Genomic DNA, 13821 nt, shown 5'->3' on the forward strand with positions numbered 1-13821 from the left:
ATAAAGGGTAGCTGTTGTGGTTACTGAATAAGCTTCCCACTCCACATTTCCATCTGAGGCAACCACTTGTGGGAAGGTTCTTTCCAAATGTCACAGAATTGCAGTGGTGGCCTCTGCATAAGTGTGATTTCCTAAGACCTCGACAAACAGAATTAAAAGTAACTTCCTGCATGGCTCGAAAACAATTTTTCTGCTGTAAAAACCTGGTATAATTTGGAGAAGTGTTTTTTTTTTCTACCTTCTAATACGCTTTCCTTGAAATGAAGTTATAAATGCCCAAAATAAGGTACAGGGTTGAGTTACGCAGTGCCAGTCACCCAAACAGATGGACTTACCGACAGTAGAGAATCGAACCGCAATGGGAGTCCTCTTTCCAATATGCTCAAACACCTTTGCTTTGCAGTATTTGGTAATGTCATGAGTGACCTCGAAGTAGCCAAAAGCTCCTAATGAGAAAGACACAGAAACCCTCATCGTGAGACCATCACAGACCACTGGGCCCCCAATAGGCAGCTAGGTGACAAGGGAAGCCGATGGTTCGGCACTGGCCTTCTGGGAGCTTCTGAGATGATGGGAGAAGGGGAGATAGATGGCCAAACACAAAATGAATGGGGACAAAATGCAAAGTCCTATTACCACTCAGCGGTAACCCAAGGGCTACACAGCTGGAGCCAAGAAGAAAAAGAGACGAGTGGGGGTGGAAGTAGCAAGTCAAGGCTGACCCAAGGACACAGGGCCTGAGGAGGCCTTGAAGTACAGGTAGGACCTAGGAGATGAAGAGAAGAACAGGGAGAAGAGGAGAAAACACAGGGAAAGAAAGAATAGGATAAACACAAATAAGACACCACAGGCCAAACAACAAACTAAACAGCATACCAAAGTCGTGATGGAAAAGCCACACAGAAAAAGCTGGAGAGGGATGGAAGAAAAAAATAAAAAAACTAGAAAGTTCTAACCGGGAGTCCAAGCAAGCAGCTAGGAGAAAAATTTTTTCTTCCTTCCCATCAAGCTTGCTTGTCCAATTGAGTTTTTGGCTTTATTCTAAACAGCACCCTATCTTTTGTTTCTGTAATAAAAGCAAGATAAAAGTTTTCACAACTTTTGGACAAAAAGGAAAAATCACCAGAAATCTACCACCCTAACACAACTATCCTCAATCTTGCACCATTCTTCCCAGTATGTAGCCAATTAGGGCTCCATCTAAATCTAGCTACAGTTCCAGAATGACCATGTCTCTATTTTCATATTTTTATTTCTTCACTAAAGTGCATAATGGAAGAAAAGGAAGATTACTTTCGTTTTTAGTAAAATGAAGCATTTTACATAGAACGTTCAATCCAGAGAAATAACCATCATTTAATTACGAGCTCCTCTCCTGATGGACATTTTTTTCCCTTTCTCCCAAGAATGGAGATTTGCTGCTTCTATTAAAGAAGCCCAAACCCTGTGAAAGGTAAATTTTTAACCCAGGTGTTATGAAACAATCCTTTCACAACAAATAAACATAGCTCTCACCTGCGCCTTTAGCATGCACGACTCTCTCAGGAATTCTTTCCCGGTCAAAGTGAGCCATTTCATCAGTGAAAACCACATCCTGAACAAGAAGAGGTCCCCGGGGCCCTGCTGTAATAACATTAAGTTTGTCTCCGATTGGATTACCGGCCCCGGTGGTCAGGACGTCAGGTTTCTAAAGTGAACAAACACAAAAGAACACAAAAGTGTGCAGAGACTGAGTACAATCAAACCATTATTTACATTGCCAGAGGGCACACCGCTTTCCAATTTTTATACCTTCTGCTCCAGCTCTTTTTAAATTCCCTGTCTGAACTGCTGAAATACTACAAGATATGCCATTGCCTGAAATGTATAGGCCAGTCTTGGAAACCCTTGAAAAATCTCAACCCCAATCTGCTAAGAAATCCGCCCTGAAGAGTGGAAAGAAGGCTCACTAGCCTGCCACCTCGCTCGGCCCCTGCTCTAGATACAGCCACCAGTGGGCTGGAAACCCCCAGATGGGGACCCCCCCTAAAGAGATCATATGTGCTCAACACTGAATGTCCAAGTGATAGTAGGAAGATGGTCTCCGGAGAAGCCATGCTGGCTAATGCTTGCGGATGCTTTAAGACTGCTACAGATGTGAAACTGGGTCATCCTGTATGGTGCACTCATTTCTCTCAAGCAGCATACACCAGCTATCTCCAATATCTCTTTTCAATTCCAAAACAAACAAACAAACAGAAAAACCCTAAAAATTCAATGGCTTTTATTGTCACTGAAAATAAACTGTTGATGGTCAAGACGGATTACAGTATTAACTTGCTAAAGATGTCAAAGGTCCCTGAAATGGGACAGGTTATTTCACTGTAATAAAGAATTCATTTTAGGGGCGCCTGGGTGGCTCAGTCAATTGAGCGTCCGACTTCAGCTCAGGTCATGATCTCACAGCTAGTGAGTTCGAGCCCCGCGTCAGGCTCTGTGCTGACAGCTCGGAGCCTGGAACCTGCTTCAGATTCTGTCTCTGCCCCTAAGCCACTCACATTCTGTCTCTGTCTCTCTCAAAAAGAAACATTAAAAAAAACATTTTTTTAAAAGAATTCATTTTAATCCACCCAATTCTTCAATATCAGTTACACTGGAAGCCCCTCAGCTGTCCCTTCTCTGGGACGGGACCAGCAGTATGTTTTAATTAGTGATCCTGAACAGCTTGTAGCATCATCTTGTTTTATGGTCACACACTCTGCCCTTGACCAGAGACAAATGTCTCTCCAACGTCTTCCCCTGGCCTCTGGGAAACCAGGGGAGATGTGTGGGTGAAGCAGAGCTAAGCCACCTCCATTCTAGGGGAACAACTCAAAAAGGTCCAGTGATGGAAGTCCACGATACCAGCTTCCTGTGCCCAGGAAAGCACTATGCACAGAATTTTCGCAAACCTGAAATGGAGTGGATAACTTTTGCTCTCGAGACACACCCGCTCTGAGTAGTAAAATAAACGCAATACCTGTCTCTTCTCTACAAGGGGATATGAGGAGGAGAGGGGTCACTTAAAAAACTATAAAAATACCATGAGCTCTTTGGGAAAATGCACTGAATAAGAGAGATCTTGGAATCTGCAGAATTAATAAACAAGACTCATACACACACTAGGATACCCCCCCTGCCCACCGGAGTTCTATTCACATGGAAATAGGAAGAGGCCAACATGGAACCGTGGAGGAACTGTGAGCACTAGGTCCAACTTCCAGCTCTGTGTATGTACTAGCATATTACTTACTATTTCTGAGTCTCAACTTTTCACCTGTAAAATGGACAAGAAACAACTACCTCCTAGAGTTAATGCATGGATTAAAAATGCTAAGTTCATGCCAAATGAGGGCCCCACACAAGGCACACACGTGCTAACGTTTTACTGGCTGTGTGAACGTGCTGTGATAACAAAAGCAAAGCATTTTAGGTATCTTTTTCTAACAACCATGGCACATGAGCAGCCATCCATTCAGATTCTCTTACCCTATCCCTTCCGCATCCAGCTGTAAACTCTCCCAAACATAAGAAAGTTTAAGGGTCTAATCAGCAGATACCACCCAATCGTGCCACACTCTCTTTTGAAGATACACATGTACTAATACATGGATACTGTATACTTTTTATAATTATTATTAATTTAAAGTAGAAACTGAGGGGCACCTTGGTGGCTCAGTCGGTTAAGCATCTCACTCTTGATCTGTGTTCAGGTCATGATCTCATCATTCATGGTACCGAGCCCCACTCTACGCTGACAGCACGGAGCCTGCTTGGGATTCTCTCTCTCCCTCTCTCTCTCTGTCCCTCCCCCCCCATTCACGCATGCTCTCGCTCTCTCTCTCTCTCAAAATAAATAAGTAAACTTAAAAAAAAATAAAGTAGAAAATGAATCAGAAAAAGGAAGGAAGAAATTGCACAAGTTCACCTTTAGTTGAAACCTAAAACCTTGATTTTCAACTATGGCTGTCACTGGAATCACCTGCAAAGTTGTTGTTTTTGTTTTTGTCTTAGAGAGAGTGAGTGCGAGCAGAGAAGAGGGGCAGAGGGAGAGAATCTTAAGCCTTAAGCAGGCTCCATGCTTAGCACAGAGCCTGATGCAGAGCTCGATCCCACAACCCTGGGATCATGGGATCATGACCTGAGCTAAAACCAAGAGTCAGACACTCAACCGACTAAGTCACCCAGGCGCTCCACCTGGGGAGCTTTTTAATGCATACTGACAGCTGGGTCATCCACCTAGAAATTTCTGATATAATTAGTTCGGATGAGGCCTGGGAATCAGGATTGCTTTGAGCTCCCCAGGTGATTCCTAAGTGAAGCCAGGATTAAGAACCACTGACTTAAAGCTTTGGGGTGAACTACAATTAAAATAATAAGAATCTGAGCAAATAATTTGTCCACACCTTCCTGTGCTCTTTTCAACATATAAACATGGCACTAAAGGAAATCTAAAACTATAAATAAATAGAGGGGACATCGCATAAAGGAGGAAAGCATGACAGGAGATACAAAGAAGCTCAGGAAAAGGAAAGGTAAACAGGTCAGTGTCACGTACATCCCTCCATCACTCATGGAAGCGATAAAACCACATCACATGTCCCCTCCTGTGGACCAGGTCAGAGTGATAGGCTCAAGAATAAAAACTATGCCCAGAGGAGGTACATGCATAGTAAGGTGGATGAATGAATGGCTGAGTGAAGAACTGAAGAATGAGACGGTCTCCCCTGATGGCCCACACTCATGGAAACTTGGAAGCAGGAATGGCGGAATTTTCCCGCGTTTTGGCCTCCCTCCCACCCTGTGCAAGAATGTCCACCACAACACCGATCAAGCTAAGAAATGAAACCTGGGTTTCAAAGTTACAAATGTAGCACTCAGCCTCTCTTCCTTGCTCTAATAGATCAAAGGGCCTAATTTTTAACAGCTTTCTTCACACACACTAAACAGAAACAACATCACAAGCTTAGAGCTCTAAGCTCTAAGCTTGCTCTGCTAATGGGATGGAGGGTGGCCATTTCCAGTCCAAAGTTAATCAAGAAAGGCAGAGAATCAATGCAGTTGACAGAACTGTACAGAACTCCTAATTTCCCTTTATAACCACCATTTCTGGAGCACCTGCCATATGCAAGGCTTTATCCCAGCTACCTTTGCATAAGTCACCTCACTTAAGCCTCCAATAATCCAGTGAGAGACATGTTATTATTCCCATGTAATGAGTGATGCTGTATGTATGATCAGAGACTTTGACTGATTTTACACAGATTTCAATGTTGGAGCCCAGGTTTACTTGTTACATATAAGAAGCAGGATGGGCAAAGAGATTTCTTCCAACTTGCTGATTATTATTATCATGTTGTTGTTGTTGTTGTTGTTGTTTTTAAACTCAGATCACTTCAGAACTAGAAATTTTAATGACAGAAAAGCTTTTAATTGCTGGATAATTCTAAGAGCTCTCTCTCTCTCAGGAAAAGCAGCTTTTGTACCTGTTCAGGTGTTTACATCCTTCTGGCTGCCAATTATTCCTAATATTCATACACGCTTCTCCTGAACCACTCTTCCTGCTCTCACCCCTACACCATCCCTTGAGCTGGGCCAAGGGCATCTTCTTGTACCCCGCTGAACAAAATCCTTATAACTGCCGGTCTGCTTCACTGTTTTTCCTCTCTAGAGAGTATACTTGTTTTACATCTATATCCCTGATACCTGACACGATGCTGTTATCAACAAGTACACAAAAAAATGCTTGTGGATTCAACGTGTGACTAAATTAAACTATGGGCCAATCCAAAATGGCCAAGAAAGATTATCCCTAAGTAGGAGGAGGAAGCAACAATAGTTTACCTCTCCCCCTGCGTCTCCCCTCCCTGAAATAAACAAGAAATATTTGAATTCATAACTTCAAATTCTGATCAAACACCTTCAGACAAATGTTATGAAAACCGCTGCAGAAACTGGTAAAGAAGTACTTTGGCTTGGCTAAAAACTGACACCATGATTAAAAGTAGGGACTCAAAGTAAAATTCCGTTTTGGCTTTGCTCTTTGTATCTTTTGGCTGGAGTTAAGCTATGAATGAAGAAATTTTCCTGGGAGGAGTAAGGTTGGCTTTCTCTGATAAAATATTTTATTGATGTAGTTTCCGCTTATTAGTGCCCTCGGCTCACAGAAGGCCCAAGAACTCACTAAATATCATTCTCCTGTTTTTTAATAGATAAAGACTGGTAATACAGTCACTCCCTCACTTTCAGCCCCAAAGGAGTCATAATGACACAGCTTCGCATTCTCAGAGTCCAACACAGAATATGCCTGATATTTTCTAGAAAACTATTGCTTAAAACACTACATTTATTCAACAAAGGCTCATCAAGTACCTACAATGTGCAGACCCATGTGCAGAAGACCGAAGACTGTCTTGGCCCTCAAATTTCTCTGGGGAAGTGGGAGAGATAGCAGAGTGCTCCAAGCCTCCTGGTCCATTCCATGGAAGGGGAGAGACTTCCCTGAGTGGGCAGTTTGGGAAAAGAATCCAGGCCTGCACAGGGACCCCACTCCTTTCCCCTTTAGAAACCAATGGCCACAGGCAGCACACATCCTTCAGCACACATCCTGCTCTCCCAGGGGGAGGCCTGGTAATCTTCATTGCCTACATGCAAGGAGTAAATTAAAATCTCAGCAAGCTCTCTTGGCCAAAATTCCCAAGCCACAGTCTCCAATTCACACTTGGAACTTACTCATCCCACTGACTCCTTGTTTCGGCTTGGGTATGGAATGTACATGTGACATTAGACATTCTCATTCTCATTAGACATTCTCATTAGACATTCTCAAACCGCAGAACAACAGTAATAACAGCTTACTAAGCAGGCATTGTTCTAAACTCGACCTGGGTTATCACAAGCTCTCTTAATTAAGGACTATTATAATTCCCATCATACAATAAAGGAAACTGAGGCACAGAGAAGTTATGCAACTCCCTCCAAGTCACCCACCTAGAAAAGGTCAGAATCAGAATTTAAACCCAAGCAAACTGGCTCAAGAACCCAAACTTTTAACCACACCACTATAACATTTCTTTAAACAACACAGCTCACATGTCCTGTAGACATTCTATGTGCTAGGTAATCAACATACATTAATTTACACATATATATTACATAAATGAATCCTCAACAAGCCTTCAAGGTGGGGAGAATTATTATCCCATTTTTAAAATGGGGAAACCATGGGGGAGGGAGGTGAAGTAACCTGCCCACAAGCAGTCAGACCATAATCTGACTCCTATCTGACTGTAAAGCTTGACCCTTCACTGCTTCATTAAACCACCATAAACTGTTTACAACCACCAGAAGATAAAGAGGAGCTTAAAAGACATACCAATTAATGCAACGTGTTAACCTTATTCTGAACAAAGCATTCTAAAAGAGACAGACAGACATGTCAAGGGTCCCCAAAGACCACCCACCTCTAGGTGACTCCCAAGGAGGGGTCGCAGCTAGTCATACTCGGGCTATAATTTTTATAGCATTTTAATACAAAGCAAAACCCTAGCAAGGAGAAAAGGCACAATGGAGTGAAGTCCGGAGGAAACTAGCGCAAGCTTCCAGAGTCCTCTCCCAGGGGAGTCACATGGGACACGCTTAATCCCCCAGCGAATTGTAGCAACACATGTGAAATGCTGTCTAGTGGGAAAGCTCATGAGAGACTCAGTGCCCAGGGATTTACATAAGGAGCTGATCATGGAGGTGCCCCCTGGCTCCCAGAAGGAAAGCAGGTGTTCGGTACATAAACCACATTGTTTGCACCCTTTGGCATGGTCAGCCACTCTTATCAGTTCAGGTGGGGGGAGCTGTTCTGAAATCCAACTTCCAGACTGCAGCCCAGGGCCACCCTTGCAGGTAGGCCTTTCTAGAGACCGTCTTCTCTGGTATATAGGTAAACTCTCTTCTGCACAATCAAGGTAAGTGAACACACTGACTGGCTGAGGACAGTAAGAGATTACTACTCATTTTTCTAGATGCAACAATGGTATTCTTAAAGAGTCCTTATCTTTTGGAGACACAGGCACTTGGGAGACTTATTACACAATCCTCTCTACTTCAGTTCTGGTTTGAAATCTTCCGCAATATAAAGTTTCAGAGTTTTCTTAAATCAAGAATCAAAGAGAAGTGTCTGATAAAAGAAATAAGGAAGAAGTTGAAGGAAGAGAAAGGGAGGGCTGCATCAGTCACCCTAACACATGGGTGCTCATTCTGACCACACTCCGGATTGAATCCGTCTGCCACCCTAAACCATTTGGTCAAGACAAAGAGCAGAGCTCAGCCCTGTACACAAAACACACACGAGGCAACCAGCCAGATGGTTAATGCTGGCTCCTGCCCAGAGAGGGCTTATCGTCACCAGAAAATGTGGAAAACCCTAACTACCATGTAGGCTATTTAATCCTAAATTTCTGACTCAGCCTTATAGGCCTTTTTTTTTTTTTTAATTAACCTTAAAACATTCCAAACATCAGAAGGTGCCCCCCTTAATGCCATATCACACCAGGGTGATTCACAAGCATAAAATACGTGAATTGATAGCACTAGGAAATGTTTCTGATAGCCTTCATGACTGAAAGCTATGCTTTCTGGGCTAGGCGTGGGGACTTCATCACTGGGATACACTTTGTTTTGCAAGCTGACTTCATCATGGTCAAGCCACCATGGTATAAAGTCAATGCCAGTTGGTCATTCTGAGTTCAAGAAGCAAGACCGATTTTCATTTTATTTTACTATTGTCTAAGTTATCCTATATCCTCCACCTAGGCTGTTGCCACTCAAAAAAAAAATTTAAATAACGTATCATGGAAAAAGTGAAATCCAAAAAGGGTAAGAAAAAAAATCAAGCTGTTTTTTTTAAGTATAATTAACATACATCTACAACATATTGATTCCATAATTCTATACATTACTCAATGCTCACCTTGGTAAGTGTGGCTCTGTCACCCTACAATGTTATTACAATATCCCAACTGTGTTCTTAACAAAGAACACAAAGGGATCCTGTTGGTACTAAACAAAGTATCTGAAAGCTTCTGAACAGGCCATTTCAGCAGTGCGTTGCTACCACATCTGCAACCTTTATGGCCTCAGACTAACAATGCCCTGAGCAAGGAACAGTAAGATCTATCAGGCACAACAAGAACTGCCTGTCCACGAGTTGAACTGAGTGGGGGAAGGGAGGAGGAACAAACGACAAAAGAAAATAAAAAGTGATTCCAAGGATCCCAGGAAAGAGAACTAATGGGTAGTTTTAATTCAAGAAGAAATGAAACAAAGTTGCCTTTTACAAGGGAGATAAACGTCAGACTTAAAGGTCACATGGCTGGATCTCTGCGCGCGCGCGCGCACACACACTGAACACACCTCCTTCTCCGCCCCAACGAGACATGTCTGTTTTCCAAGCAAGGCTGTTTGCTGTTTCATATTAGTATGTGTAATAGCAAAAGGGTCATGATAGTTGCTAATGGTTTTTTTCTCTCTTCTTGGTGAGTTGTTAACGTCTCCATTAAGAAATGGTCAAAATATTGCTATTGATTTTCAATCATTAGCAAACATTTAGAATAATCCTATCGATAATAAAACCTTTAAAATACACAAAATAATAGCTATTGCAAAAGGTTTTTCTCTGCCTCGGTAACTGTCTAACATAAGTACGGGAGCACTAAGAACTGGCCTAGTCCTTTAATCTTTCGAAACAGTAGGGAATAAGAGGAAATGGTAACAAAAGGCTCAAAAAGTGAAGGATAATTGATCCACAAATGTAAATGATTCCTTGACTCTTTTTATTAGAAACCATAGCAGTCACAATACTCGGGAGGAAAATAAAGAACAAAACCAAGAATAAAATAAACAAAACTAAAGATCTGCTTGTTTTACCTTTTGCTATCAGCCACTCTTTTCTTACCTGGAGAAAAATATAGAGTGGTCTACATGCTGGCTAAACAAATGAAAGCTTAGAAATTTTGATTCCACTCCTCATGTCTCTTTCACTGCCACACAATGACCCTGCCATCTCACTCCTATGTAATTCCCAAAAGAAAAAAAAGCACAAGTGCACAAGGAGTTGTAAATCACCCCTTCTCCATCCCAAATGCTGGCAGTGTAATATCGATGTAGGTATTATCAAATTACCCTGAAAGATACATAAATCCTCATGGGCTCTGTCTTCCGACTCAGTGATAGGAATGGATGGACTAAGACCCAATCTCTCTCCCAGGTAATAAAGGAACCGTTTAAAAAACGTGAAGCTTGGGGGCACCTGGGTGGCTCAGTAGGTTGAGCATCTGACTTCGACCCAGGTCATGATCTCGCAGTCTGTGAGTTCAAGACCTGCGTCAGGCTCTGTGCTGACTGCTCAGAGCCTGGAGCCTGCTTCGGATTCTGTGTCTCCCTCTCTTTCTGCCCCTCCCCTGCTCATGCTCTGTCTCTCTCTCTGTCAAAAATAAATAAACAAAAAAAAAAAAAATTTTTTTTTAAGGTAAAGCTTGAACTGTTCAAATTCTCCAATTTTAAAGGGCTCAGAAGCTACTAATTAAGCCTAAGTATCCAAAAGGAAGAATATTCTAATTGATGAGCAAGAATGTTCCCATTTAAGCTCATCCAACGTGACTGGGAATACCTGGAAAACCAATTCCTTCCCTTCAATGAATTTTGAGAGAAGGAGAAATAAAGATTTTTTTAATGTTTATTTCTGAGAGAGAGAGAGAGAGAGAGAATATGAGTGGGGGAGGGGCAGAAGGAGAGGAAGACACAAGAGTAGGCTCCAGGTTTGAACCACGAACCGCAAGACCATGACCTGAGCCGAAGTCGGACGCTTAACCAACTGAGCCACCCAGGCGCCCTGAAATAAAGATTTTTTAAGAAAATCCAAGTCATACCTATAACATTTGATTCAGTGACCACTTATTAAGGTTTACAAAGCTTCTAATTCACTTTTTAGCAACAAAATCTGACTACAAGGAGAGATTCCCAATAAACTGTTTTCACATTGGTTGACACTTTGGTTCCAAAGGAGGATACGCCCAGCTTGGCATTCTGCAACTGGTTCTTGAGGGAGGAGATAACAGGGTGCCTTCCTATAGTAGTTCCAAAACTTCAAGTTCTCACAGTCTAGTAAAAAACTAAAAAAGCAAGGAATGGAATGGAGGATGTTGATACAGAGCTGCCCACTTAAAGAGAGGCATTTGCCAAGTATGGAGAGAGAAAAAAATACACACACACACACACACACACACACACACACACAATTATCCATTACTATCATAATTTTCTAACAGAAAGAATATTTTAATGCCAGAATGTAAAAATGACATAATCTCTAAAAAAAGATTATATCTGCTTGCCCATCACCCCATCATAAGAAATGGCCAGATTTTCACATGGAATGTATGGTTCGGATAAATAGTAGTGTTGGCTACCCGGACAGAAGTAGACTGCATTTCCCAGGTGCCCTCACTGTTAGCTGTGGTCATGTAACAGGTGTGGCACCACAGCCAATGGAATGTGAGTAGAAGTGACCTACACCACTTCCAGCCTGGTCCCTAAACTTGCCACATACCCTCTTCCGTGTCCTTAATCTTCCATGGCTGGACTGTGATGCCCAGGGCAACCTTTAAAGCCAAGTATTGTCAAAGGGGGAACAATGTTCTGCCTGGAACATTCAATAACTATGGCAGTAGAGTACTCACCCCATCTCTTCAACCTCAAACCACTTTAGCTCATCAGGTAAGAGAGAAAGAAATCTCTAATGTGTTTATACCATTAGAGATTTGGAGATTATTGCAGTACTTAGCTTGCGTATGATTTAAAATATGAGCTATGAATCAACAATTAAAAACTAATTTTTAAAGGACAAAAGATTTGAACAGGTATGTCAAAAGAACACATATCAATGGTCACTAAGCACATGAAAAGACAGCTATCTTTCGTCATCAGAACAATGCAAATTACAACCACAGAGACATCATTTCCTACCCCCAACGATGGCTGAAATTAAAAAGCTGGTAACGCCAATGTTGGCAGGATGTAGAGCAACTGGAACTCTCACACACTGCTGATGGAAGTGTAAAATGGTACAAACACTTCGGAAAAAAAGGCTTAGCAGTTTCTCACAAAATATTCACTTACCCCATCACCCAGCAGTTCTACTGCTAGGTATTTCCTAAGAGAAATGAAAGCATATGTGCACAAAAATACTTGTATGAGACTTCTCAAGGTAGCTTTACTTATAACATCCCAACACTGGAAATAGCTCACATGTCCAGCAATGGGATAAACAAATGGTGATGTGTATTCATCTAGTGGAATACTACTCAGTAATAAAAACAGCAAACTACTGATACATGCAACAACATGAATGACTCTTAAAACATTTTTTTTTAAATCTTAAAACATTTTTGCTGTACGAAAGAAGTGTTAACACAAAAAAGTACATAAGCCAATGGTTAAAAAAAAAAAGTCAAAACAGTGGTTGCATGGGGCAAGATTGCAGGGGATGCAATAAATCACTAGGAAAGCAGCATGAAGGAACTTTCCAGGGTGACAATAACTTTCTATATGTCTTGATGAGGGAAAAGGATTCACAGGTGTATATGTTTATCGAAATACATTGGAATGGTACACTTAATATTTGTACACTTCACTATAGGTATTACCTTAAACACACAATCAAACACGGAACTCTGTTCATTTGCAGGCTTAGTGTTTAGGGGTAAAGTCTACTGATGTCTAAAATCTAATCTGAAACGTATCCCCAAAAAGGGGAAGGTTAATGGATGAACAAAGAGATGGACAGATAGAATAACACAATAAAAGATACGTAGCAAAATGTGGTGAATACATAAGTATACACTGCACAATTCTTTCAACTGCTCTGTTTGAAATTTTCCACAAAAAGCACTGGAAAGTTGTAAAGGCTCCCTATGCGAAATTCCTTTTGGAGGATCAGGAGAGGGGATCACCTCAAAGAAATAAGTAGTTTTCACTCAGAGCAGCTAAGAGTGAAGGGCAACAAGACATCGAAGTGACTGCCAATCAGGACCACATACACAGCGCATGGACATACCACAGGCAGAGGAGACAGCACTATTTCGACTATGAGTCCTCCGATCATGGATGTGCTTTTGTGAGCCAGATGTTTCACACATAGGCAACCATGTAGAGAAAATCACCAGTAGGGTCTTAATGACTTAACAACAGTTACTGATTCTCCAAATGAAGAGGTAAGCTAGTCTCAGAAAAAAAGGGGGGTGGGGGGTCCTTTAAAAATGAATAAATTGTGCCTTATGAAAAACTCACTACATAGTCCATATTTTTCTCAATTCACAGAGTATCATGAAAACTTCAGCGTGAACCAGGATTTAGTGACCACTGGATATGGAGGGAATCCTGGCCCCACCAGCTACGTTCTAAACTTGACTCTGCCACTAGCTGCCTGTCCTTAATTAGACTCTAAGTCCCTCTGGTTCACTTCAGGAACTCATAAAAAACCGAACTACCCTCCTGGCATATAATAAAGGACAAAATGAGAAGAGAGATGTTCCAGGCCCTTAGAGGAGAATGACAGACAGCCTTCTCAAGAGCAGGGAACAATAAAGCAACCCATGGACACTTAGCATTAATACCCCAGTTCATAAATACTAACCTATTTTTGAGAAAGAGCATTAAGATGAGAAAAAAGCATGGCTCTCCTCCTCTGCCATTAACCAATTGCCATGCGAACTAGGCAAGTCCCTCAGACTCTGTGGGCCAATATGACAAGAC

General features: G+C 41.8%; 1 protein-coding gene across 1 annotated transcript in view; it reads right to left on the bottom strand.

Moving 5' to 3' along the window:
* Positions 1-13821, bottom strand: part of CAT (catalase) — a 35840-nt gene that overhangs the window by 20836 nt on the left and 1183 nt on the right. The window contains exons 2-3 of the mRNA XM_015074393.3: positions 1516-1687; positions 336-446 (exon numbers count right to left, since the gene is read on the bottom strand). Coding sequence (XP_014929879.1) covers positions 336-446; positions 1516-1687 — 283 coding nt within the window. The remainder of the gene's footprint in view (positions 1-335; positions 447-1515; positions 1688-13821) is intronic.

This window comes from Acinonyx jubatus, chromosome D1 (genome assembly GCF_027475565.1).
Source record: "Acinonyx jubatus isolate Ajub_Pintada_27869175 chromosome D1, VMU_Ajub_asm_v1.0, whole genome shotgun sequence".
In the NCBI taxonomy this organism is placed as follows: Eukaryota; Metazoa; Chordata; class Mammalia; order Carnivora; family Felidae; genus Acinonyx; species Acinonyx jubatus.